The sequence below is a fragment of the Alternaria alternata genome (genome assembly GCF_001642055.1).
Source record: "Alternaria alternata strain SRC1lrK2f unplaced genomic scaffold CC77scaffold_17, whole genome shotgun sequence".
NCBI lineage: Eukaryota > Fungi > Ascomycota > Dothideomycetes > Pleosporales > Pleosporaceae > Alternaria > Alternaria alternata.
The window spans coordinates 69,885-95,937 of NW_017306206.1; the positions used below are offsets into that span (position 1 = coordinate 69,885).

The 26,053-nt window shown below is 50.8% G+C and overlaps 9 protein-coding genes across 9 annotated transcripts; 4 read left to right on the forward strand and 5 right to left on the reverse strand.

Moving 5' to 3' along the window:
* Positions 1–6: 6 nt before the first annotated feature.
* CC77DRAFT_941600 (hypothetical protein) lies at positions 7–2,986 on the forward strand (the record flags this gene model as incomplete). Its single annotated transcript, XM_018534804.1, has 5 exons — positions 7–637; positions 686–1,734; positions 1,792–1,885; positions 2,102–2,202; positions 2,267–2,986. The coding sequence occupies 5 exons, from the start codon at positions 7–9 to the stop codon at positions 2,984–2,986; spliced, it is 2,595 nt and encodes an 864-aa protein (XP_018383153.1).
* A 621-nt stretch (positions 2,987–3,607) lies between these two features.
* Positions 3,608–5,651, reverse strand: CC77DRAFT_941241 (hypothetical protein; the record flags this gene model as incomplete). Its single annotated transcript, XM_018534782.1, has 2 exons — positions 3,608–5,352; positions 5,402–5,651. The coding sequence occupies 2 exons, from the start codon at positions 5,649–5,651 to the stop codon at positions 3,608–3,610; spliced, it is 1,995 nt and encodes a 664-aa protein (XP_018383154.1).
* Positions 5,652–5,822: 171 nt separating this feature from the next.
* CC77DRAFT_1022634 (hypothetical protein) lies at positions 5,823–10,212 on the forward strand. Its single transcript, XM_018525505.1, has one exon. It carries the CDS (start codon positions 6,097–6,099, stop codon positions 9,886–9,888), a length of 3,792 nt encoding a protein of 1,263 aa, XP_018383155.1. The 5' UTR covers positions 5,823–6,096; the 3' UTR covers positions 9,889–10,212.
* Positions 10,213–10,228: 16 nt separating this feature from the next.
* On the reverse strand, positions 10,229–10,992 carry CC77DRAFT_1022635 (hypothetical protein). The gene is made up of 2 exons (XM_018525506.1): positions 10,319–10,992; positions 10,229–10,267 (listed from the first exon to the last, which is right to left on the reverse strand). The coding sequence occupies exon 1, from the start codon at positions 10,974–10,976 to the stop codon at positions 10,458–10,460; it is 519 nt and encodes a 172-aa protein (XP_018383156.1). The 5' UTR covers positions 10,977–10,992; the 3' UTR covers positions 10,229–10,267; positions 10,319–10,457.
* A 126-nt stretch (positions 10,993–11,118) lies between these two features.
* CC77DRAFT_233634 (hypothetical protein) lies at positions 11,119–16,422 on the reverse strand. Its single transcript, XM_018530767.1, has 2 exons — positions 16,355–16,422; positions 11,119–16,306 (listed from the first exon to the last, which is right to left on the reverse strand). Exon 2 carries the CDS (start codon positions 16,237–16,239, stop codon positions 11,242–11,244), a length of 4,998 nt encoding a protein of 1,665 aa, XP_018383157.1. The 5' UTR covers positions 16,240–16,306; positions 16,355–16,422; the 3' UTR covers positions 11,119–11,241.
* Positions 16,359–16,838, reverse strand: CC77DRAFT_1063741 (hypothetical protein; the record flags this gene model as incomplete). The annotated part of the gene is made up of 1 exon (XM_018528651.1): positions 16,359–16,838. One exon carries the CDS (start codon positions 16,836–16,838, stop codon positions 16,359–16,361), a length of 480 nt encoding a protein of 159 aa, XP_018383158.1.
* A 979-nt stretch (positions 16,839–17,817) lies between these two features.
* CC77DRAFT_1063742 (hypothetical protein) lies at positions 17,818–18,857 on the reverse strand (the record flags this gene model as incomplete). The annotated part of the gene is made up of 3 exons (XM_018528652.1): positions 17,818–18,602; positions 18,749–18,785; positions 18,837–18,857. The coding sequence occupies 3 exons, from the start codon at positions 18,855–18,857 to the stop codon at positions 17,818–17,820; spliced, it is 843 nt and encodes a 280-aa protein (XP_018383159.1).
* Positions 18,858–19,304: 447 nt separating this feature from the next.
* Positions 19,305–20,561, forward strand: CC77DRAFT_968073 (hypothetical protein). Its single transcript, XM_018535767.1, has 2 exons — positions 19,305–19,871; positions 20,010–20,561. Exons 1-2 carry the CDS (start codon positions 19,496–19,498, stop codon positions 20,447–20,449), a joined length of 816 nt encoding a protein of 271 aa, XP_018383160.1. The 5' UTR covers positions 19,305–19,495; the 3' UTR covers positions 20,450–20,561.
* A 2,736-nt stretch (positions 20,562–23,297) lies between these two features.
* CC77DRAFT_1022640 (phosphoglycerate mutase family protein) lies at positions 23,298–25,106 on the forward strand. The gene is made up of 4 exons (XM_018525507.1): positions 23,298–23,610; positions 23,863–24,137; positions 24,194–24,625; positions 24,856–25,106. The coding sequence occupies exons 1-4, from the start codon at positions 23,578–23,580 to the stop codon at positions 24,929–24,931; spliced, it is 816 nt and encodes a 271-aa protein (XP_018383161.1). The 5' UTR covers positions 23,298–23,577; the 3' UTR covers positions 24,932–25,106.
* Positions 25,107–26,053: the final 947 nt, after the last annotated feature.

Here is a 26,053-nt window from a genome sequence, read left to right on the forward strand (position 1 = left end):
GTCGACATGGCTACCAACTTCAGAGAGTGCGCCAAGCGATTCGCAGAAAACTCAACACTCCGCGAAACATGGGGTTGGCATGGTAAGATCATCGGCATCGATTATAACTCTACGACCCAGATATCCCGTGAAGGGTGCATATACCTTTGTGGTAACGGCGCGCATTACTACCCGTGGAAAGACGTTTCAGGTGTAATCACCACCTGGATACTCCCAATCATCGGTGTTCTTTTGCAGGCACCTTTTGAGAGCAACGCAACTCAACGAACATTGTTGGCCATCACGCGATGGGTTGGCTCGCCCATCGCATCGATATCCTACGTCCTATGGAATATCAAAGTGTCTGCCAAGGCTGCCATGATGGTTGACATGGCTGTCAAGTATGACGAGACCCCCCATCGCAAGACCGACTTCGGTAGCATGCGAGACTCTATGTATCTCTTGCTGGTTATGAATCAGTACACGCTAAAGCCTACGGTCATGTCGAAAGACCTTCAGAAAGAAGCCGAGGGCCTATTGCGCATCACGCTCTTTAGCAAAGACCTTGTGTTAACAGATACCGACAAGACGCTCCGTCAAATGAGACGCATACTGGCCCGTGAGGTGCGTGAGATGAGAAGAAGGGGGACCGTTCCGGGTATATACTCTTTCTCCAACGTTACCACAGCCGCTAATTGATGCTCAGTCTTTATATCCATCATGTGGTTCTTATTCGCATTTGCGCTTTCCATTCAAGATGCTTTCGGTGACCTGGGAAACAACTCAACCGCTCACGATTTGGCATTGGGCTGTTTGCTGGCCTGGTTCCCAGTTCTAATTATGGGCTCTATTGTTGACCGCAATCCCATAGCAGCAGAAGCGATCCGCAAAAAGCTCAGCACCTTGGTCGATCACGTCCGTCACGCACTACGCGACAAGCAACATCGCGACGAATTCATCAAGACTTTTAGAGATCAACCAGACTACCATGAGCTGAAGTGCCGTATCGAGAGTGTGGCGGACAAGGGCGAGTACATGGAAGAATTCTTCGTGGATTTCGCTGGCCAGGCGAGAATTCGATGGCATTATGGTGCCGCACATGCAATTCTCTCTGATATAGAAGACTGCTATATTGAGAGGAAAGGCCGTAATTGGCTGGCTAATGAGCGCGAAGCACGAGCAAGTCTTGTGTTGGGGCCTGTCAATGAGGAAGGGTTGGTTTGGTTCGATGTACGAGAGTTCTGGCAAGTGCTAAGTGCCATCATCATCGTTGCTGGAAGTTGCGGAGGTGCATTCATCTTAAGTTACTTCACACCCACCGTTGGCCTCGGTTGCCGCAGTGGAGGATACACCATCTTCTTCGCTGTTGCATTGGGCCTGCTTATCGTCGAAATGACCGTCTGGATGTTCCTTTCGCCGTACGAGTTCGATGCGCTATGTTCGCCGTGGCTGGGTAGAGTTGGAAGTCGTCTACATAGCCATGTCACCTTTAATCATTGGGAGGACGATGCACAGGCGAGCTGGGGAAGACTCAAGCGAAGAGCTTCGCGAATGGTTGACGTTATGAGCAGCCTTTTGATCCGTTGTATAGTCTCCATGGTTCTTGTAGCGCCTTGGGTGAACAGAGGAGCCACCAGGGAAAAGTTTCAGATAGCATTGGAGAGGAAGAGAGCTAGTCTCCGTGAAATGCCTCTCAAAAGGAGGTGGGAGCTCTTCTTTTTCCGGCCAGTAGAGACATTCAACACCATATGGTTAGTAAGTCATATCCCTGTCGACATCGCAGCAATAAGACCACTGACTGATCGCCTGTAGATATACATCGTCATGGCGCAGGTCTTTGGTTGGTACAAAACTTGCGATTGCATGACCAGTAATTGGGCTTGGGGAGGTGGATACCTGGATTTCAGTCAGCAAGGGTAAAGTAGCCGTCACACGTAGAAAATATGGTTGATAATAGCTAACGACTAAATAGTACGTTCTCACTTTACTACTCACCCCCTGCAGAGATAAGAGAAAAGGGAGACACGGTTGCTTTTTTTCCTTCAATCTACCTAAGCAGGACAGGTTTAATACGATACGCTTCATAGTCTACGATACGTTATTGCCTGTGTTAACCGCTTAGTAGATCAGTCGAATAGCCTGTGGGTCGCCTGGTGCTGGATCTCCGGGACTGTCTTGACAGCAACAGTGATGGGCTTATCCATGTTCTACATCACTGTCGAGGTAAGTTGTGCCTGTACGAGCTGCATGTGAGATATTCACTAACTTTATGTCTTCACCTCTGCAGTGGTGTCAACAGTCCTTCCTATCGACCGAAGATTACGAAGACGCTATGAAAGGACTGAGAATGACACGAGCCTACCGGTCATTGACGCTCTTCGCTCGCCGTACCTCTCGTGTTACAATGAACCAGTTAGAAAAGCTTGCTCTTGCCATTGGTTTGATCAAGAAGCGTAAAAAGACGCTCATGTGGACAAGGCATCACACATGGAATCCGCTTGTTCCTCGCCGGACTTCCTCATCAGGAAGAGACCATCTCCGCGGAGCGCCGTCGATTGAACTGACACCTTACGACAACGATAGAGTGCCTGATGTTGTCTTCGAAACCCCAGCAATGGCTCACTCGTTGTTTCCACCAGCTATTACACCACGTCGGACACGCAACGAGAGCGACGCCTCCCTCGATCCACTTGACCTACCCGGTCGGCCCCGCACAAGCGGCGACTCTTCGACACCCCTTATACAAAGGCCGTCGCAAGTATATCAGCAGAATGAAGCAGACGGCCATGTGATCGGCGAAGAGCGCAGAAGCTCAGAGACTCCTCTCTTAGAAACAGGTCTGGTGCGTAGTAACGCACAGACAGGGCCACATATACAGGATGCAGTGCAGAACCGGCAGGGCTATCATCGTGCACACTCGGATCAGGGATCTGCACTTCAGTCGAGAGATACTGAACACGCTGGTTTGGGGATATCGTCTTCCTCGCAAGACCATAACTACAGGTAGACTTAGACAGTCTTATTGTAAGAAGAAGTTCGCTTTGATACAAAGGACATTTACATGAGCAGTTGAACTATTACTCCCCTGCCTCCTCTTCCCTTCCGTCGGGAACAGTGCATATATTCCAATCAATACCTGAGATTTCCATAGTATCTGTCACTGTCAAATTAGCTTCTATTCTTCGAATGTCTTCATTCTTGATGTGAACTTACTGGTCCCTGAGACTACCCTCATCACGACAAGTACTTCCCTGTAACGTCAGATACACACTTTAAGGCGCTCCTCTGTCCTATAGTCCCTCCGGTGACTTCTGTTCGTTATCTGCAAGCGTGGTTTCCACCTTTGCAGTGACTGTTCACTTTGATGAGCCATATCGGCTACAGGTATGAACTTATGCATTGACTCTTGCCTCTGCTGCATAGACTGTACTATACACGACATCTGTGTCTATCCACCAAGCTCGCAGACTTAACATAGTCGAGCAACGACTTGGGTATCGCCCATATGAATAGAATAACAAAAGAACAAATACACCATATCCCACAAATGCTTTTGAATAGATGGATGTCCCAGGATGCTCTCCGAATTACGCCGTGCCATGCGCCATCAGTGCCATGTCCGGCTATGCTAAAATGTAAAATTATTGCTGTTACCGTACTCCATACCGGCATCGTCGCCCAGATGATCCACATTCATGAATTCATCGATGGAAAATGGATCCGCCATGCTACCAGCACCCATATTCATGTCCATTCCGTCGTGGGACTGCTGCTGTTGACCGATTGGTTGACTCGGAGGTTCCAGGCCCTCGACGATGCGTGTTCCCTTGGGCACGGAAGCCCCAAAGGCACCAATGCGGTCGGACTGCGCCACGCTTGCTCCCTTGCCCTTGCCCGTTGCATCGCCGCGCGAGTTCATCCAGATGCCATTACCGCCCTCGCCGTTCTTTACAGCTTTAGCAAAAGGATCCTGGAATATAAGACTCGTCTCATACCATCGACCTTTGATGTCGTCGATGTCGATCTTGTATGATGGTTGGATGAGCTTCCACCACGCCGCCGTGCGGGTTATAGGCACGAGCATTCGGTTTCGCCATACCATGTCGTGCACCATGCGCGAAGGAATGTTGGCGTTCTGCTGAGGCGGTTTTGGAGGAAGGTTGGCGTCTGGCGCATCCAAAGTGGCGTAGCTATATATGTCACCGACTGCGATGACTTTGCTCTTGGGCTGGTTGGGCGGTGGGTTGGCATAGATTTGCTCGATGATGTCAGTGACGACCATGAGGTCAGTTCCAGTAGCGCCTATGCGCAGGCGGACGGCCTCGCCTTTCCAGATCTTCTCAGCGCCAAGGTACATGCCGTTGTATTGGCGAAGTTCGTTTCCCTTGTCGTCCTTTGACGTTTTGAGGGGCTCGAAGAGCGTATATGTTGTGTCAATGGCTTTTGCAGCTAGAATTGATGCATCCACGGACGCGATGCCCTCGCCTCCCTGTCCACTTATGAGGGCCCTCCAGTCAGTGTTGCCATATTCGAATTGCGGATTCTGTTGTAGAAAGGGGAAGGTGCAGCTGGGTGCAGACCATGCGAGCCAGGGCTTGACGTGCTCATCCGTGTGAACGATTTCTTGTGGAGGCGTCTCAAAGGGGTGCGACAGTGGTTGGATCAAATATGACCTGCTCATGGGTTGTTCTTTGACAGCCCATCTTCTTACCACGAGTCCGAGACCCCAGGCTGACGTCTTGGGCCTGAAAAACCACACCACCTCTCCAGTTCGGCAGAGAAATTTGTTGTATGACAAGTCGACTTGCTGTTCAAAGGACCGCGGTTGAGGGAGAGGGGTCGATTGCAGGGTTGGAGGGGCTCTGATTTGCGGAGCACTGGGTGCAGGTGCAGGCTTAGGGGCAGAAACGGGCGTAGAGGGCTTGATGATAGGACTGGGGATAGGCGCACTGGTTGAAGGCCTTCGGGGAGGGATTTGTACTACGGGATTGCGCCCGACGACGGTGCTGTTTGGTGTAGCGCCGCCGGAGCTGTTCTCTCGCTTGATGGCCATGGGCTGCTCTTGCTTGGCTTCAACCTTGACTTGGGGCTTCTCGACGTCTCCGGCAGGCGAGCACATCTTGCACGTGCAATTGGCCATGTCGCTGTTCTCGTCGGTGCACAGCCACAGGAGATGGGGAAAAAATTCGACGGGACTCCTGAAGCGTTTCTTGGGGCCCTTTGGGTATCCGTAGAGGTATGCATCCTGTCTATCGTGGCCGCCGCCCGAGTGGTTCTTGACCGTCTTCAGCTGTCCGTCTGCCTTGGTCTTGATGTGCTCGTAGAGGACGTAGTTTTCCGGCAGCTCCCACAGGATGCATTGCTGCCACTTGTCTGTCACATGTTAGTCTGCAGTCGGCCATGCGCCTCGCACCTTGCCTACCCTCTTGCTGCTTGCCGCCCACCTCGCGCAGAAGCATGCCACCCAGCTTCTTGCGCCAGTCTTGGTGCTTCGGGTCGTCCTTGTCTATGAGGCGGTAGAAGTCGCGCTGGCCCTGGTCGTTGGGCGTCGTGTTGAGCTGTTCCTCGGTTGGGCCGTTTCGCAGAGGACGGCCTTTGAGGTTGACAATGTGCTGCCCATCTGACTTGGACGCGAAGATGGGGAAGAAGGGCGTCATGGGCTGTTGAGCCATGGTGTGCGACGAGTGTGCGCCGGCTGCGCGAGTTCGGCGAGTGGCTTCGACAAATGTCACGTCTGAGGGTCGACGGCGTTTGACGAGCTGGTGGTAGCTCGGAATGGTTCCGGAAGGGCCCATCGCAAGTCGCGCTAGGACGCGTCTGCTAAGATTGACGTATCACCTCCGCGTACCTGAAGGCGCCGCGAGGTCTCACTTCACCGTGAAGACGCCCAGTCGTCTCAATGCCCTCGTTTGGATGCGCTGAATCGCTTGCTCTCCTCTTCACCGTCACTTGCCTCGAATAAAGTTATTTTTCTCCCTGTCTTCGTCTCTTTCCAACAACTTTCTAACAACGCGTTTCTAATTGCCATTCACCTGTACTTTCCCCTGCATTTCCAGGCTTACAACTCTGCTTCACCGCGGAACCCACTCGCCTGCACAGTAACGCATACCTGTCACAATGGCCCGGCAGCCGGTCATAACTCTGGGCTCTCCTCAGCCCATCACCCCCAAGAGACGAGGCGGCCAGCTGCAGGACCTCCTCGCGCAGTTTGGATCTCAGAGTTCAGCCCAGTCGGCAACCAAGAGAAGACGTATATCCTCGCAGCAGGAGACCAAGCAGGACGAGACAAGCGACAGCAAACGGAGTCTGCGACCGCAGCCAACACCAAACTACATCGCTTCCGATTCATCCGCAAACGAAGCCTCCCCGTCTACTCCCGACCACAAACAGCCCGCTGTCAAAGCCACCAGGAGCACTCGTGCCTCGACCTCAAGAGAAGCAGACGCCGACGCGGGAACCAGCGAAGACGAACTCGCACCATCCGCCCGCCCAAACCGCAAGACTAGCGCCAGGATCTCTGCATACACTGAAGAGCTGAAGATGGAGAAGCACAGAAAGGATCGCCAGCGGACAGAGGGTCTGCGGCGAAGTGGGCGTGACAGGAAGACCACTATCTTGGAGTCGGACACAATATCCACCCCCTCGCCACCTCGCCGAAAGGCTGCGCGACCGCCTCCTAACCTCGACACCGCTCGTGCTCGTCTGCGCGACGAGATTACTAAGAAGACCAAGGCGAAGGCGAACAGCTTTCTTGTCGCCAACAAGCATCTCTTCCTCCCGCTGCTGCCTAAGAACAACCAGGTAGCGAGGTTGGTCGCCGAGGGCAATACGCAGCCTATCGTCGAATACGAGGAGCTCTCGGAGCAGCCCAAGGGTGTCACTGCTGTCATGAAGCCATACCAACTATCAGGTCTGTCATACTTGGTTCATCTTTACAACAACGGTTTCTCTGGCATACTCGGCGACGAGATGGGTCTTGGAAAGACGCTGCAGACCTTGTCGCTCTTCCAGTATCTCGAAGAGCTGGATGAGAAGAACGGCGTGACGTCAGAAGAACTTCGCCCATACCTCGTCATCTGCCCTCTTAGTGTTCTCAACTCGTGGGTCACCGAGGCCCAGAAGTGGGTACCACAGCTAAAAGTCATGCGCTTTCATGGCGCTGTCACTGAGCGGACCCGTTTGAAGCGCGTTGCAGCTGGCATGGAGGATATGAAGGGAAATGAGACTTCACACGCCAAAAACAAGAAGGCGTCGCGCAAGGCTGGCCGAAAGGCATCCAAGCTCTCCTCGAGCAATGGAGGATCCGATGCCTACAAGATTGTCGTCACCACCTACGAGACCTTCCAGGCCGAGCAATCATGGTTCAAACACTCTTTTGCTTGGCGCTACGTCGTTCTGGATGAGGGACATAAGATCAAGAGCAGCGTCACCCAGATCTCTACTGCACTCAAGAGCATCAGCGCCGAATATCGTCTCATCCTAACTGGAACACCACTCCAGAATAACCTGGTCGAGATGTGGTCGCTTTTGACATGGCTGTACCCCAACGTCTTCGATGACAAGACTGAGACGCTATTCAAGGAATCCTTTGACCTAAGCAAGGGCAAAGCGAACAAGCAGACCATGACAGACGCCCGTCGCTTGCTTGAACTCATCATGCTACGTCGCATGAAAGATTCTCCTTCTGTCAATCTTGGACTTCCCCCCAAGGAAGAGGTGCTGCTCTACGTACCCTTGACTCCCATGCAGAAAATTTGGTACACTCGTCTGTTGACACGCATTGACGATGGCATGCTCGACGAGCTTTTTGCGGATGGCAAGCAGAAGGAGAAAGCGGCTATTGAACAGGACATTGAAGAAAACAAACTTCTTCAGAAGATGGAAAAGGTAGAGAAGGTGGTGCGCTCTGGCGATGCCGGAAGTGATTGGGACGAAACTACCAAAATCTTACAAGAAGCCGTGGCGAAGGAGCAGACTGACACAGACGCCAACAAGGGCGCTTGGAAAAAGCTCATGAACCTCGTCATGCAATTGCGCAAGTGTTGTTCACACCCATATCTGCTCCCAGGTGTCGCGCCTGATCCGTACTACCTCAGCGACCACATCATTCGCGCATCCGGCAAGTTCATTCTTCTCGAGAAGCTCCTCAAGCACACGGTCTTTAACGAGGGCAAGAAAGTCCTCGTTTTCTCTGGCTTTACTCGCACACTTGACTACTGCGAAGATCTCTTATCCCTCATCAGCAACCATGGAGAGCATTTCAAGGCCCTTCGCCTGGATGGTAGCACAGCTCGAGCTCGCCGCAACCTTGATATTCGCCTCTTCAACCAAAAGGACTCAGACTACAAGGTCATGCTTCTGTCTACACGGGCAGGTGGCTTGGGTATCAATCTCACGAGCGCCCAGGACGTCATTTTCCTTGACGAAGATTGGAATCCGCAGATTACACTTCAAGCTGAAGCTCGAGCTCATCGCATTGGACAGACAAAGAAGGTGACCATATATAAGCTCTGTACCCAGGGTACCGTCGAAGAGCAGATGATGGGTCGTATTCGCAAGAAGCTTTATTTGTCGGCAAAAATCACAGAGTCGATGCAGAGCGTGCATGGCAAGCAGTCGACTATCAGCAAGAAAGCCGGACGCGTATCTGCTACCGAAGACTTACCCCAGATGGACACTACACAACTGAAGACACTTGTACGACGAGGCGCCCAGACACTGTCACATCCGGAGATTGACGTCAAAGAGATGGTGTCTTGGGATTTAGAGACAATGATGGCCAAGTGTCGCGATAATCCTGCCGACTTGACCGAAACAGCGACACACTCTGAGGCTGACGAGGATAAATGGCTTTCTACCATGGAGCGTGTCGAATGCGCTGTGTTTGAGGGCAAGCACCACCAACGCCAGCTTGACACAACCTGGAAGGCTAATACCTCAGCTGCAAATATTCTTCCAGACACCATCACGCGCGAAGATCGTCGCAAGGGAAAGAACACTACAGTCATGGTGGACGGCTTTGCTATCAACAAAGAGTCCATGGACTGTGCCGACTGGGAGGCTGTGCCGACGTATGCTGGCAAAGATCCTCGTCTTGCTGAGCCGGTACGTGAAAAGCGGCGCCAATTTGGCCATGAGGACCATTGTCTAAGCTGTTTCGACGATGCGGATGCTGGACACATGGTCGAGTGTAAGGGTTGCCCTCGTGCTTACCATATCGACTGTCTTGATCCCGAGTACAAGGCAAAGGTAAAGGGCTTCAGTGGCTTTCAGTGCCCACAGCACAACTGTGCAGAGTGTGGGAAATCGACCTCGGATGCTGGAGGCCTCATGTTCCGCTGCCGTTGGTGTCCACAAGGCTTCTGTGAGGATTGTCTCGACTGGGACAAGACTGAGCTTATTGGCGAAAACCTTCCCGAGTTTGAGTTCATGGGCGAGGATTCCACAACTGGCGGTTTCTACATCAAGTGTCCCACTTGTGTCGATGAGAGTGAGGAACAGAAAGCGTGGGTGGAGAACAAGGAGAAGGAGTACAAGAATCAACATGATAGCTGGCTACAGGAGCATGAGGAGATGCAGCGTCAGCTGAACGAGTACGATGCGAACCGCAAACAGGAGAGCGAACATTACAAGGCGAACATGATCAATGCGAAGACCAACAGCCGCCTCCCGCAGCTTATCGAACCTCAGATCAAGCACGAGAACGACATGCTTATCGACGACGATGATGTCACCTCTCCACCTGCTCTTACTGACACTTCGCTGCCTACTCCCGCGCTCGGCGGCTCTCGCGTCGGCACACCCATGTACACAGAGCCTGCGCAGAATAGCAAGAAGGCCAACAAGAGAGGCGAAGCATTCGGTGAGACGCGCGCGGAGAAGCGGGCTCGACTGGATGCCCAGTCTTAGACTATTCATGAGGATCCACTCATGAAGAGTGTAAAGATATCAAAGGGTTGAACGCACAAGACAACGCAATCTCGGCTTGTTGAGAAACACCAGTCTTGGCAAGGAAGGAGTTGTAACAGTCGTATCTTGAGCATTCCGAGGGCGTTTGGGAGTTTTATCTGGTAGCTTTGATGGATATACCCCCTTTGGCATTCAAAGCTCTAGTACTGTTGAGACCAGTCGATACATTAGTGTTAAGAGCGATGGTAGCAACGATTGTGCGACTGGCGCTTGACATGAGTGTTGCGCAATACCGTAGCATAGAGCGATAATAATGAAGCCTCTTATTGAATTCACCATCAATGTCGTGATTAGTTTCTTACTATTGGTATTGAACATACTTGTCAAGCTGTCAGCAACGGCTCTTTGAGCCTCCAATTGATGGACGTACCTATGCATCCCGCCCTCTCATGTCCCGCGCTTTCGCTTCATTTTTCTTCACCCTCTTTGCCTTCGTTTCCGTCCTCCTTCGTACCTGAGCACCGTCAGGCCCAACTTTTCATCCGAGAGTCCTCACAGAACACGTATGACTAACCAAACATGCTCCCCCCACCTCCACCCATCCTGCCTCCCCTCTGTGCCTCCCTGACCAGCCACTCCCTCAAAAAGTCCTTATTACGCATCTCCTCAGGCCGCGTCAACCTGGTATCAAACTGCGCCTCTTGTCGCGAAAACGCCAACAATATCGGCATACTGCTGATGCGGTATTTGATAGGTAGATCTTCAATCAAAGTACTATCCATCATCACTTCCACGAAGCCTAGCCCGCCTTCGCGCTCCCCAATCTTCTCTTCTTCGACAAGCTGTTTTATAAGCGGCTTGATTGCTTGACACGTCTGACACCAGGATGCGGTCCATAAGGTTATAAGCGAGCGGTTGTCAGCAGCGTTGAGGAGAGTGAGTGTGTGGAGATCGTTTGGTTGGCGGACAGGGTCAAAGACGCGGTTTGTGTGAGAGCGCGATTTGGGGTTCAGGAGGGAGAAGGCGCGTTTGTTTGTGGTTGTGATGGCATTGAGACGGAGAGTGGAGACAAGGGTTGGTCGTAACATTTTTGCGGGTTGTTGCGTGGGATCGTGTGTTCAGAGATTGGAAATGGAAGCTGGGGTTTCGCGGGTAGACTTGACGCGTGCAGGTTTTGGGACGACGTCATCGGCTGCCAAGACCGGGGTTGCACCTAATCGTGTCTGCGCACCACAAACGACAACATCCTACCATGCTTGTAAGAATCAACTTCTTCTATATTCAATTTAACACAGTGCGCTACAGATACATCATCATTCCATTCGCGGTACAAATACAACGGCCGGGCACATTTCAGTACGTGTCAAAGAAAGACAAGACATCGCCTAATCGCTGTCTCTTCCTCAAAGGCGTTGGAGGAGCTGAATCTACTACCTCCATGTCACAATCAAGCTGTGTATCGCGTGTGAATTCTCCACAGTAACCAGCTTTTTCTCCTGGCTTGCGCTTCTTACTGTTGATCGTAGCAGCTTGTCCCCTTCCACCATATCCATGTCGAATCTGAGATTCCCCACCAAGCTTCTGGGTCGTATATTTAGGGTGACCAAGGAAATCTGGATCTGGATCATCGTAGCTTCTCCACAAACCGTGCTTCTTATCTTTCTTTTTGTTGTTTACCTCTGTCTTCGCCTTTCTTTTCTTCAACACAGCATTCGTCCAATGTACAGGGTTGTTACCTCTATCGTAAGGTAGGTCCGCCTCAGACATCGCTGCGACAGTGATTTCATTTTGTTCATTCTCCCGAATCTTATCGGACAAGGAATTCTCGTTTCTCCAGAAGTCTGTCATCCGAAACTGACGATCAGGTGTTATATCGGATACCCTCTTCTCGAAAGCAAGCTGGCGACAAAATATCCATGCAGCTAACGTTCGCCAGTCCAGTAGACCGACTACGGCGGCACGCGCGAGAGTATGGAACTCTTCGTATATGATGTCGTCGTATGCTTTACTAGGGTCCGGATGCAAGCCAAGAGCTAGAATCCATGCATTGATCACAACATGAGACCCGCACTGCCATCCGCCGCTCTGCTGGCTTGAAGCAGGTATCGTCTGTATAAAGTACTCCGCTTCGTCATTCAAACGCTGTTGAGGCCATTTGAGCTCACCAGCAATGTTCTTGATGATCCTGGACAGTGGGCCGTCTGCGCGCTTGGTCGCGTCGGCCAGTATGCTCGGTGCGCTGTCGTAGATGCTTATCTCAAATCTCTTCCTATTTGAATTCTCATCTTGCTCTAGTTCTTGTAGAATCACCAGTATATGATGTCCTTGTCCGTTCACGGTCGTGTCTGAAGCTGGCCTCTTATTTTTCTTACGCCATTTATCAACCATATCCAGATAGCCTCCTCTAAAGACGCCTAGAGGCATGAACCAACATCTTCGTGGGCGCGAAACTGGCATACCCACCTGATCGCCTGCAAGGGCGATGCTGTAGCTCGTGGAAAGGCAGAAACCACCCGCGAACGCTGCGAGCGGGTTAGTGTCCTTGTGCCTCTGCAGTTGCAAGTCATCAATCGCTGCAATAACTGAGGCGATCGCCAAACTGACATCTGAGTCATTCCTTGGCTGGTTCCAATGTCCTGTTCCAGATTCCTCGCCTTTGAGTATATTCCCAAGAAAGTCCTCCCGGAATATATACCGATAGAGATGTAGAGTGTCATGGAGGATCGAACATGGTCGAAGCTGTAAAAGCAAATTCTTGCTCGTGTGCCATTGATTCAAATAATCTTGGCATACTTTGCGTAACTGCTGAGGGTTTTGTTTCTTGTAGTCTGCGTCGTCTTTCTCGAGTTGCTTTCTAAATGCTAATCCTCGAACATCGCACAAATTGGCATGGGCCTCCTCAAGCTGAGTTTTGTTGAAGTCCAGATTCAACCTTCCATTCCGAGCCAAGTCGTTGGCATAGTCCATACAAGCGTCCGGGCTCCAGTCATCGGACGGAAAGGCTCCGACACTGTCATGTTGTCTTCCTGGAGATAGCCGAATCCTGTTGGCATGCCTCAGTTTATTTATATCCATCATTCCAGTGTCCATGCCCGCAAAGTGAATGTCCTCCAAATGAATGATATACTCCCGTGCTTCTTCGACACTTCCTTCATCCAAAAGTGCCGTGGTATGAGTGAAACGCCGGTCGGCCGATACTTCTCCAGAGAGAACAAAGCCGTAGCATACGAGAAATCTGTAGATCAAGCTCCAGTCTGCTCGACCGATACGAGCTAGGTGTATGACATCTTGTAGGTCACCGTAAAATCTATCCGTCCACTCAATGTTTGCATTGGGATTTGGAGTCAGACCAAGTGCGAGAGTCCAACCATTCATGATAGTATAATAACCACATTCACAGTCGCTAGGCTGTTGGGACACAGGAACCCAAGTTGTGTGCGCAGGCTTATGGTTTTGCCACTGAGATGATGGAAAAACCTTTTCCAGCCACATTGACTCGAGCACAAATTTCCAGGCCCATTCGTGTATTTCTGTACGACCATCGGGCGTTATATGGTACGCTTTCGAGTCCAACACTGAAAATTCTGGCTCATTTTTGTCATCGAGCTGAATGACGAGCAACACAAAATGTTCTTCGACATGAACTGGTACAAGTAACGGCCTTCCTGGGCGCGGCGTCCGCATAGCACCTGGAACATTGTTTTTTATGAGTTCAACATGGGTTTGCGCGATAAAACCAAACCCACGTAGATAGTCTTGTTGAGCATTGGTGATCGCAATGGTGACGGAAGCAATAGCGAGTGATAATTCCTCGTCTTCCAGCCATTGTCCGAAGACAGTAGTGAGATTCTTATAATCTCGGAAAGCTTTAAGTTGAGTCTTGATCTCTTCGTTCTCCAGGATTTCGTTAAGCCTACCATGAAACTGAGCACAAGGCGATTCCTTGTCTTTGTGAGGTAATTTCTGTACTGCACGTTCTATCTGTGGTGAGAGAAATTTGGTAAACTTTCCTGCCTTGATCATCTCAGATATCCGTGTACTTCTGTCAGCCTCGCCGAAATCATCCCATGGGAAGGTTTCGGTATGCGCTAAACCTGTATCCACTGGGAATTGGTCGTAGTTAATGTTGTGACGGGCGCCAGTAGCCCGGAGTGTTCTTTCTTCGTCTATTTTCCTACGCTCATAGGAAGTCGATTTTCTGGTAGTCCTGAAACGGCGCTCCAGTGGAGGTAATTGGGTAGAGTGGATATAGCCCGCACAGAGTAGGAACGCCCAGATCAGTTTCCAGTCCGCATTTCCATTCTTCACTGCTTGAATGAGAGAGAATGTTTCCTGAAAGAAGCCTTCTCTTGGGCAGAAGTCATTGTTGATAGGCAGGCCAAGCAGTACGGCCCACGAATTCATAATGGCAAAGTATCCAGATTCCTCCGCCCGAGATTGCTGGGGTCCGTGCATCCATGTCAGAACTGATCCTACAATAGTCCTGGTTTGAGTTGTACCACGATGAGTACCAACTTCCAATCGACCAGAATCTTGCAGTAGCTCATGCAACTGGATGCGCTCTTTCGACGTGAAAGTCCACGGTGCAGAGTCCAAAACACGCGCTACAGCACTCGGGTAGTCTGCTTTGTTCTCGTGTTGTAAAACCACTAGTGTAAAATGCTCTTCTTCTCCCTCCTTCTGGTGAAGCATCAAGACTACATCGTCCAAGCATCCAGAACTCTTTCCGTCTGAATGCCTGATTACACCATTAACTTCTCCCATGGTGAAACCATGACCGGGTGGAAGTATATCGTTGATAGCTCGTCCAACAGCCTCGATACTGTCGTAGACTTCACTGGGCATTAAAGTAGGTATTGTCGCTTCCTCGAGCCCAGTCTCGACACCCTTCATGATCTTCTCTTCCTCAACAAGCTTTTGTAACTCCGTACGAAGATGGAGACAACAATCAAACTCATCAGCAACTGGTTCAGTGTCTACATACGGATTTTGTGGTAGTGGGAGTGGCGCAGCTGGCGGCGCGCGTTCTATCAAAAGTGTTCTCAGCTCTTCTACTGTATTTGTGAATGTCCATTTGCCCTCCCGAACAATGGAATCGAGATCACACCTCTCGCGCTCGCTCAGAGAGTCGGAAGCAAACTTTTGACGGTGTCGCTTACCGTGTTCGAAGCCAAAAGTGGTCGATTCCATGTCGATCTTGCCTTCAGATTTGGTATCTGAGACTGTTTGGCGAGTGATAAGATCCTGAAAGGAGCACTTGCGCAGGTCAAATTGGCGCAACCTTTCCGGAAATTTGACCTCTCCGTCTGCTCCGTTGACATCGACCGACTTAACAAATTTGGCGCACCGGCAGAAAGCGAGCAAGACCTTCCATGTCAATTCACCTTGGAGGGCTAGATCAAAAATCTGCTGGGCCTGGATGAAGAAAGACTCGTAACCGTAGAGGCTGGGGGTAAACGAAGGGTTAAGTTCGAGACCCATAGCCAGTGCCCACGCGTTCAGTACGGTATATATGAAGCTTCCATCGCTGGTGGTGATTTGCGCAGTCGGGATCCATTCAGCATCACCGGGAAGGTTGTCGATCATGTGGTTTGATGGGTCAAACATATCTTGGCACCACTTGCTGTTGAGCAGTAATTCCTTTGCACGCTGGAAAATGGAGGTTCGAATACTCAGTTTTGTTCGCCATGTCATAGGATCGAGGACTGTGAGATTGATCTGCCTGTCAGGCTGATATTGAGCAGCTAGCAGAATGTAGTTTCCGTCTATGTCGAGTGGCACCAGCAGTGTTCTTCCCGGCCCGAAATCTCGCCCCTGAAGCTGGTAACTGAACCCAGTACCATCTGATTGTCGTTGGTTCACAGCAGCAAGCACCCTAGGGATAAGTTCAGCATATCGAACAGATCGATGAGAAGACAATCGAGCTCGCACATAGAAACAATCTCCCATATCTTCTAGATTTCCTTCACCCTCTTGATCTTCAGTGCTTGCTATACTTTCTGCGGCTTCCGTACCTTCCGTGTCCCCTGCATTCCCTTCGCTTCCGGATCCTTTCCCTGATGAAAGAGCTGCGACTGGTCTCCATCGCACCGCAATATTCTCCATAGCAACATTGCCATTTCGATCTCGACGATTAAGCTCTTTTCTAGCGACCACTCTACTTGACGCTAGTTGTCTTAAACTGTCCCTAGTCCTGAAGAAGAAGACAGGCTGCGATAGTAGCTCGATTATCGCGTACCCTTCGAGTGGCCCAATGTAGAAAGGCGTGGACGGTAAGTCGTCGCTGTTAGTGTATGTAGTGCCGTTGACTGTTACTGTGATCTCGCGAGGCAGTTTAATGAAATAACCCATCAGCCCCTTAGTCTTCGAAGACGACCGTCGAACAAGATTAATATGGGCGTGCGTGTTATTAACTGTTCTACATATGGTCAGCTTGAAACGGACTAGCGGAACTTCATTATCTTACACTTCTAGTCGTTCATCTTCATTGAGGACAAAATCTCATCGTTCTCCGACCGTGAAAGCACTACGGCAATGTTCTGGTCCTCTTCGTTGAAATTTTGCTCGAGATGAGCGAGGGTGTAACGGACGTCCTGCACCGTCGTACTCTTTCTCTTGATTTCATTGAAAAGGCTGCGCAATGACGCACTGGGACGGTTTTGGTCTGCGGCTAGCAAGTCTTTGAACTTCTTGATTTGGTAGATTGGTGTTCGGTGTTGTGGGTCTGGTAGAGGTGTCTGCTGCGGATTTGTATCTTCTCGAGCTCTTTGGTACAGTGCTTGAGAATATTCGATGGCATGTACGTCTTTGTAAATAGATTTAGCCTTCTCTTTTGGTATAGCCCAGTTAACTTCAATCGCAGGCCGTTTATGATAGTGGTCATCCTCTGACTTCGTCCTTTTACTGTGTTGTCTGTGCCCCTGATCATCCTTTCCACGTTTTGGAGGCATTCTGGTGGTGTATTACTTAGTATTCGATACAATCTGTTTAGTGAACATAACAACTGTAACTTGAAACCCAAAATTCAGACGCACGATAATGTCCCACTGGATATATGCTAAAAGTGTGTTCTTTCAGGGAAGGGTCTTTGTCCGTGGAAAACAAGAAACAGATGCCGGATCTGCTGACATATTGCGTGCTATCTTGGCCAGAAGCACAAAGGAAGTCGCGCAGATCCCTTGAACCTAGTGATGTGGCAATCGGAACAAAATCATGACAACATCAGACGATCATGAGCAGCAGCAAGGTCGCTAGGGATATATGTCAGGCTACGAACCAGAAGAAGCTAGTGGAGATTTTGATCAATTTGAGCAATTTCGTCAGCATGATGCTCGTCATCAACAGAGGTCGTTATGAAAGATCCTCGCGCATGGCGTAACTACTCTGATCGGTCGTTTCGATATGCTCGTGAGTTTCGTAATTGCAGACTGTAGTTTGGTGAATGGTTCGATGAACATAGATTTACCGGCGTGAAAGGTCATACGAACGGCTATGCACAAAGAAAGGAGTTGATAGATGGACTGCCTTTTCTATTGAATGCATACATGAATGAAAAGACTTTCTTTCATGAATTTCATGACTCTGGGCGAGAAATTCGCAAGGACTAATACATGTCGAGAGTGGGATCTGACGATGAATCTGCTGTATAACTATTCCGCACGATGCAGTGATGCGGTGTGTACCTCCTCCGGGTGATTGACTCGCCACAGGACTCTTCCAAAAGCATACGCACTTCGAGATTGAAGACGCATGTCGAGCTGATGATGCATAATGATGCATAATGATGCCTTGCTTGTGTCGTCGGTAACAAGCTCCGCGACTCGGCTCTCACAGTTCAGCCTACTTTTGGTACGGCTGCTGTGGTCCAGCAGACAGATTTCCGATGAGCTTCACGCTTATGTCCAAGAGCTGTCTTCTCTTCTCTTCTCTTCATATTGTCGCGTTGTGTTGGGAATATCGATCCATGGCGCTGAAAACCGTTGCGTCGTTGACAAAGCAACGACGATCAGATGCGTGACACCCTAGATCGGCCTCCAACCCAGGGCCGACGCCAACCCGCATCGTGCGGATGATATTCGCAGCGTCAACGCATGACGAGCTGTTATAGTAAGACACCGGCTCTGCAGTGTAGTTGCCATCGCTCGAGTAAGCCCACGCATTGCCGTATGGCTGGTCATAAGGGTAGTCGTACTGAACATGCTCTGACTTGATTTGGGCAGCTGATGGAGTCATGGGCGTAGTGTAGAGCGTTGCTGGATACGATGCCGGTGGTGGTGTACTCATGGTTGATACCATGGATCCGGGGCTAGGTGAGTCGTTGTAGCTGAGTGCTGTTGGCCGCGTTTGTGGGATTGTAACGGGTGGCACTGGTGGTTTTTGCCGAGGTATCGAGGCAGCCCTTGTATATGAGGGTATAGGCGAGCTTGTAGAAGATACTACGTTGGTGTTGACCCTTCGTTCAAGCATCGCATGCAATCTGGAAGCCGCAGTATCATGCTCGTATCGTCGATCAGACATGTCCTCTAATGCTGCCAAAATCTCGGACTCTGATACTCCTCTTCCATGGAGCAGCGAGCGGAGTTTCTGATTCTCATGCAACACTCTCCTGGCAGCAGTCTGGATTTCTGAAGAGGCCTCGATGCCTATCTGCTCATAGCTGCGCAACTTTGCCTCCAGCTCGTGCATGTACTCTTTGCGTCGAGCGCGTGATCGGCCTAAAAGATCATGATTAGCGAAAACTGTCAGTGATCGAACGTTCAAGCAACATCTGGCTGGGTGTATTATACAAAGTACCACCACTCTTCGTGCTTGAAAAGGAAGATGGTGGGAACAGTGGCTGCTATTGGCCGGAGGTACTCACGCTGGTTATCTCTAATCCGAGCAAGATTCTGTGCTTTCTGTTGACAGTCGTTAGTTGGGCCTCCATGGGGTGACAGATATCTACGTACGGATACTCTGCTGTCACTCATGGTGATGTTTGTTACGAAGCAGATCGGTAGAGAAGAGCTTGGTATTGGATGGGTTGGAAAGATGGGTGTTCAGTTGCGTGATCATCCTGGGTAGTATAACTTCAAACAGATGGCATCCCGTAGTCTTAAAGAAGAAGGCAGAGCCATAGGGTCGAGCAAGCCACTTGTACCCAAGCGCGCTGCAGGCCTCATCCTGGATAGCCCGCGTCTGCACGGTAAGGATGTAAGTGTGAGTATGCTTCGCCTCTGCGACCAGGGCTACAAGCGTGGGTGTCAAGCGGACGGGCCCAGAGGCGCGATGGTAGACCGGGATAGCGCGTAATGTTACGAAAACGCGGGTGATCCTGTCTGTCCTTTCGGTGACCGAGACTAAATTTAATGCGGCCTAGCGCAGCACACTAGTCAAATCCTCTGAGCTCGGTGTCTCTGCCCTTTTCAGCTTCAGCCTCGGAAATTGGGGGCTGGAGGAGTTTTGCAGCTGTCTCGCAACACCACGTCGCATCATCGCCATCGCAGAATACTACGCGTCGTCTTTCGCGCATTACCCACGAACCAGTTTCTACGACGTCGGAACGTGCCGAGAGCCTGGCAACCCGATCTGGTGGCACTCGACAAGGATCCTATCTAACAGCCTCGACATGGCGATTGGCCGACGAATAACGGCACCTTACGCCGGCCTTTTCGATCCCACGCGGTTTGTAACGTCGTGGATTCTCCCACCAGGCTCCCTCTTCGCAATACGCGCGCTATTGGCCCTATACGCCTTCACCACCCTCTTTTTCATCTTCGGCTGGAACGGTACCCATGGCAGGTCCGAGGCGTCGCAGCAATCTTTCTCCTTCTTTACGGTGCTGACGTATTGGGGCCTCGCCTTCTATTATGCCTTTGCTGCTGTGCATACTGGCAGTTACTGGTTTACTGGGACTCCATTCTTAGCCCGGTGGCCCAAAGCGCTACAGGTGGCGCACAGCATGTTTTATTCTACCATTGTTGTGTACCCGTGGATAGTAACCAGTAAGTCAACTTAGCTAATCGGCTTTGCTATCAATGTGCAGAGGAACTCGGCGATACCACGTTCGGTGTCTTTTCATGTCTTTCTATCGCGGTCTTCGCCATAGACCCTTTGGGCACATGAATGCTAACTCATGATAGTCGTTTACTGGACGCTTCTTGCGGGGCAATTCCCTACAACCTTCGCCCTTTGGTCAAACACTTCACAGCATGCCCTCAATTCAGCGTATGCGCTTTTTGAGATAGTGTTTCCCCGGACGGAGCGACTTCCATGGCTGGATCTAATCCCAATCATCATCCTGCTGGCCCTATATCTTGCCTTGGCCTACGTCACACATGCCACTCAAGGTTTTTACGTGTATCCTTTCCTTGATCTTCAAAAGAACTCTTCTGGTATAGTTGGAGCTTACATAGTGGGTATCCTAGTCGCCGCGATTATCATATTCCTCATAGTGAGGTATATTATCGCACTGCGAGTTTGGGTAACGGAGAAGAAGCTTAGGATGACCGGGAAGACCTCAACACTTCACAAAGGGGCTGTCGCTGACGAGTATCCTTTACACAGTGCCATTCCAAAATAGTGGAGAGGTTTCCGATGTTTTGCGTTTTGGTCCCTTGACCTTTATATCCCTGTATGCCTATCCACGTTTAATAAGTTTTAAAATAAGTTTCGAAGATTTCTTCACGTCGTCCACTCGGCTGCCCTCAATTTCCACCGACTGTGCTGTTCCCTAACATTTCAAGCTACTAGTTAAGCATGACATGGTCACCATGTTGGCGTGAGTTTGTGTGGCTCATCAGTCGTATCCCTATCTTCACACATATAACTCATACACTTACTGGTATTTGCTTCTTTCTCGTTCTGCACACACATCACCCAGCAACTACCGTCATTCTGGTGTCATGCCGTTCACTATCATCAGGCACAGGTAGGCTCCGATCATGGGCTAGGACTGAATCACCAGGTTTAATAACATAGGATTTACTAGGGTTATCGGCGAACACTGTAGGGTGTGGCTTAGATTGCCTGCATCACCCCACGCTCAGCTCTTTGGAATCGGTGCGGGCAAATTGCTTTTGCGAGGCTTCGAAGCAACCACCTCGCCTTGGTTCTGGATTTGAATCTGCTACATCCTCGTGTCTATCGAATGTTGGACAATTGGTCGCAGCGGTTCCACGGAGCCGTAAAACTGAGAGATACCCCCACCTCCATGCGTCGCGTCGATCATATGGCTGAAGGTCAGTCGCCCATGCGACTTAGTTGCGCATTGTCCTGCGTCCACAACCAATAGGACGTCCACGCAAGCAAGTGGTAACCAATCAACCTCACACGTGAGCATTCGTCACCCAATTAGCAGCGACACGTGAGAGTGAAGATCAAAGACTGGTAGACAATGCATCGGCATCGAACATCAGTCACCTCTATAGCTACAGAACGTCAGCACGAGCTTCTAGAAGTACCCTACTTCCGTCTACATGCAGTATTTAGCGCCCAGACTTTCCATATATCTCGCGTCAGATTGATACTGATTGGCCGCGCAGAATTTTTTTGGCTCTAATAAAGTCGCATTTGCTAGCACTTCATCCTTCGGGGCCGCCCGGTCAGGGGAGATGTGCTGCGTTACATCAGCCCCCGGCACTTTTCGACCCTTTCCAAGAGGCTACATGCAGGATCCTTCCCACTTCTGCATGCCAAAGAGAGGTAAGAGCATGTGCTATGTGCTAACTGAAAACGCAATTGTAAATCTCTGGAAGGTGTCTGGTCTAGTTTTACTTGACAGGGTCTGATCTGCCGCTACCACCCAGTGTTCCTCGCACCATCAGTGCCGTGTCATCTGAACGCTAGGGCTCATGGCTATAGGGCTCTTGGGCAGCATCAACATGATTGCTTTTTCACGTTTGTCCCAAGCTACCGGAAGACATTTCGAACCTCAGCTGCACCAGCGGTCGACGTCAACTCCGGTGCTGCAACGCCCATTGGCTGCAGATGGCATACTACGACAAACCCACATGTGCGTCGCACTACCTAGGTACTTAATTGCCGGAGACCTACCTAGGCAATCACATGCGTGCTCATTGAAGTGCGCGTGAACATTCAATACACGTAAATTTCAATTCTCCCGCTCCGGACCCGGAAAGCGGTGTCTCTGCGGTATGTCGGGACTGCCCGGAGTTCTATCCTTCTGGTAGAAGGGCAACAGTTGGTTGCACGGACCCGTTCTCACCAAACGAACCCTGGAATCCAACCTGATGGAGACGGGATAACCCCTAGCTTCCTCCAGTAGTCGAACTTGACGCTGATCATCCCCAGTCCACGAACGTATTTGTTCCGAGAGTTATACCCGTTACACTGTGACCGCGATGGAGGCGGACCTCGGATGGCACTGCGGTAATAACGTCGTCGTAACCATGCGGTGATCATCGATGGCTTGCAGCTCATCACTAGGATTAGGACTCCCATGTTTCGAATGCGATTCAAGTTGGCAGGTGCTTTATTGTTCAGGCAAGCGCGGGTCGTGTGCCTTCGTTTCCAGTCCTTGATGGCCGTCAAGGCTAACGGCACCTTCTTAGTCAGGGCTGTGCGATGGGCATGCCCTAGAAACACACGTGTAAAGATCTTTCAGGCTTCATTTGCTGATGGCTCTGTAAGGTCTCATGTCCCACCACAGTCCACACATGTTCACCCGTCAGGCCTACCTGTTATCTCTGACCCCGCGTCCAGCTAATATAGTCCCCTGGAAAGGATTTTAGCCCGTGTCTCATCCATCGCTTTCTATGCCGCTGTCATCAAACCTCCCGCTCCCAGGCAAGATGCCGTTAGTTTCCGGCTACAGACAGCATGTGAAGCTTGGAGTCTCGCAGATTGTGGAGAGACTCGGAAGCACCGATGATGAGAAGCAAGGGTAAGGGCCAAACCGTCAATTACGTCGTTCATTCCAATATCGTCCCGTCCTCCAGATACTTCATACTTCCCGAAGGACCCATGTGTCAAAACACCCCTGCAAAAGTACGTTGCAACAGTTGCATTGACGTGGCTTGCGCAATAGCATACTAACCAACAAACAGCGCATCAGTGCAAAACGTCCCTGCGCTGCGCTTGCGCATACTGTAAGTGACAGTATGACGCTGCGCATTGTTTGAAGGATGGCTCGTTCCTGGGCTACGACCGCAAGAGTATGAAGTCCTGCATGTGTGTGCATGTAAAGTTCGCGTTAGCGCCTGTCAATGCTAGAGGCTGCACAGGGACGGCCTGCGCGTGGGGGCCCACCGATGATGGAGGTATCATATGGTGAGTGGCTCACAGTCGGACGCGGTAAACGACGATGATGGCCATTGCTGGATTTGTGCGAAGGCGGTGCACGTGCTAGGAGGTGACTGTCCAGATATCTACGAACGAGCAGCTGAGCTTTGTTGCATGGAAGCTGCAATGCTACAAAAGCCTCTGTTGCGGCGATAATGATACCTAGGAACCACAACAACAGTAACAAAGCCTCGAGTGTCTAACTGGGAAAGCAACCTCGTACCGAGTTCTCTGCAACCGGAGTTGAAGCCTCGAACGGCCACTCGAAAAGGTAAAGTTGCCGAGGTAACTTGTGAACACCTACACCCTCCATCTCAGGAACACCTCGTACTCTCAACAGCAACCACTGCACACAGAATAAGCTTTGCCCTCCCAGAAACTCTCTCGGGGTAGCAAGGCGACGGAACCATGATCGAAGTCATCTACATCGTGCGGCACGCGGTACGTACAAAGCTCGACCTCCGTCGCCGCGCTTCATGCCCTCCGATGCTTCCACACGATAGTCGAGGAAAGCCTTCCGTATCGGGAAGCTACCCTGACAGCCATCTCCGTCCTCGCATTACCTCCATACACATCTCGCTTGTGTACACCTCCGCGTGTATCACATGAAACGCCATCCTTTACACTCTCCACATGCAGATCCCTTGTTCCCCAAAATGGCATCCGTTCTAACGTATCCCCCGTAATATCTAGTTCCGCGCCAACTGGTCCGTTGACCCCCAAACGGGTATCTACACCGCCTCTATGGCAAGGACTCCGACCGGGATACCCACTGATCCGCCTCTGACGTCCAAAGGTGTGGACCAGAGCAAGGAGTTGGCCGAGTTTCTGAGTAAGATCGAACCCCCGGTTGAGAGAATCTACTCAAGCCCTTTCTATCGCTGTTTGCAGACTCTTAAGCCATTCAGCGATAAGCTGTTTGAGGAGGGAAAGGCAAAGGGGAGGATCAGGATTGATCGTGGCATTGGGTACGTTGAGGCTGAGTAATGCTCATGTATGCGATATGCTGATGCGTGGATAACAGAGAGTTTTTTGGGCGCGCACACTTTGAACACCCTAATCCACCGCATCTCGAGCTTCTGACTCCTCATTTCCGGAACTTAGACGACCAATATGCGTCTGTACACATGCCGGGATCCAACGGCGAGTTGATCGTGGAGCTACACGAACGTGTTAGGAACGCACTAGATCACATCGTCACCACACTGGATAACGACCCCGAGCAGCCGAAGACCGTCTTGTTATGCACCCACGCTGCGACTATGATAGCAGCCGGCCGGGTGCTCACGGGAAAAATGCCGGAGAACCCCGACGAAGATGACTTCCAGTGCTTCACGGCCGGGCTGTCCAAGTATGTGAGGAGATCAGCGGACCCCATGAAAGGCGTTGCTGGAAACTGGGAATGCGAAATGAACTCCGAGACGTCTTACCTCTCGGGCGGAGCAGAGAGAGGCTGGTAAGTGTAGTTTCCATTCTTTGTGTCCATGTCGTGCTGCGTCCTTATAGCTTCCAGGTTCTTCCCGTACCATAGGAAAGACTGGCCAAAATCAGAGCCTACAGCTTATGGCTGGGGCGTCGCATCGGCTCATCTTAAGATTTCTTTACCTCCTTCTCGCACAGACAAGCATCTCCTAGCAACCCCATAACCTTTCGTCACGGCAAGTGGCTAATGAACGATGATGACAGGCACTTCAGTGGCGAAGAGAGTTTTGTAGACTTCTCGGATAGCGGTACAAAAGGTGAGGAAAGCTCGAAGTTGTGAAAAGTAGAGGCAGTCTCACTTGCAAGAGATGGGATATGATGTTTGTCTGTTCGCTTGCCAAATGATGAAACTACGGCAGCTGTTCTTGCATTCACGGAGGTTTTGGTTTCCGCATCAGGCTACGAAGATACCCAGAAATACCCTCTCTTTCTCGAAATCAATTCTATTTCAGTGATCGTCGTTTGCCTTGCCCGAGTGACTGACGTCTGATGATGAGCACTACATGCGGCTCTGCTCCACTTGCCCTGTCCCCATCCCCAGTTCTCGGAATCACCCGTTCCCGTCCACCGGGTACCGATGGTGATTTACCGGCCTGTGCCTGGTCCACTATTCCTACTGTGCGTTTTCCAGACCCATTGTTGAGTTTGCGCAACGGCGTGGCGAGCACGTGGGATGTTTTGGACCCAGATGTGAGTTCGCCGCGCGGTAAAAAGCTGTGGGAGCGGGGTGCATTACACCGAACCGAGAGCAACCCTGAACAAACAGAAACGGTAAGAGCAAGTTACGCACTGATCTGGGGTGCAGATCAATGGGGACTGATAGATTGGTAGTTTTTTTACTTTAGAGAGAGACTTGAGATGATGTGAAGGCGTCGAGGTAACAGTGTGTCAAAAGCCAGAAGCTGCAAGCGAGATTTAGGGACAAGAAATATGCGACAGCACTACTTTTACTGCGATGCTACCAATCAACAGGACAAAACAGCTCCGGCCTGTGGACGAGGGTAAACTTGGTCGCACCAAAACTCCATTGCCTTCACACGGGGCATCAAACTTCTTCTTTCGAATTCTCAGCCTCGCTATCGTCCTGCAAGTATCGATATCTTGTCACCTAATTGGCGCATTGTCCTATTTTCTAGTATCTTTACCTTCCTAAGACAACAGCTGCGTGCTGTCATCTGACCCGTCTCTTACGACCTACGCGACCGTTACCTTTGGGTATCAGCAAAACTATTACTAAATGTCGCACTACAAAATTCATAACATCGTCCTCCTCAACAGACATCAATCTTTATAAACCCCTGGAGCTCTCACAGCCCTCTACTCACGCCTCTTCAACATATCTCCCTCACTCGTCCTAGGAACGTTTTACCTCGCATCGAAACTCATCGGAGGCGGCCACACG

Excerpts from the sequence above, each read along its gene's own strand:
- CC77DRAFT_1022634 (XM_018525505.1), top strand. The coding sequence starts at position 6,097 with ATGGCCCGGCAGCCGGTCATAACTCTGGGCTCTCCTCAGCCCATCACC.
- CC77DRAFT_1022635 (XM_018525506.1), bottom strand. The coding sequence starts at position 10,976 with ATGTTACGACCAACCCTTGTCTCCACTCTCCGTCTCAATGCCATCACA.
- CC77DRAFT_233634 (XM_018530767.1), bottom strand. The coding sequence starts at position 16,239 with ATGGGTTATTTCATTAAACTGCCTCGCGAGATCACAGTAACAGTCAAC.
- CC77DRAFT_968073 (XM_018535767.1), top strand. The coding sequence starts at position 19,496 with ATGGCGATTGGCCGACGAATAACGGCACCTTACGCCGGCCTTTTCGAT. Across the intron at positions 19,872-20,009 it reads GTACCCGTGGATAGTAACCA|TCGTTTACTGGACGCTTCTT; the intron begins GTAAGTCAACTT and ends AACTCATGATAG.
- CC77DRAFT_1022640 (XM_018525507.1), top strand. The coding sequence starts at position 23,578 with ATGATCGAAGTCATCTACATCGTGCGGCACGCG. Across the intron at positions 23,611-23,862 it reads TCTACATCGTGCGGCACGCG|TTCCGCGCCAACTGGTCCGT; the intron begins GTACGTACAAAG and ends CGTAATATCTAG. Across the intron at positions 24,138-24,193 it reads AGGATTGATCGTGGCATTGG|AGAGTTTTTTGGGCGCGCAC; the intron begins GTACGTTGAGGC and ends CGTGGATAACAG.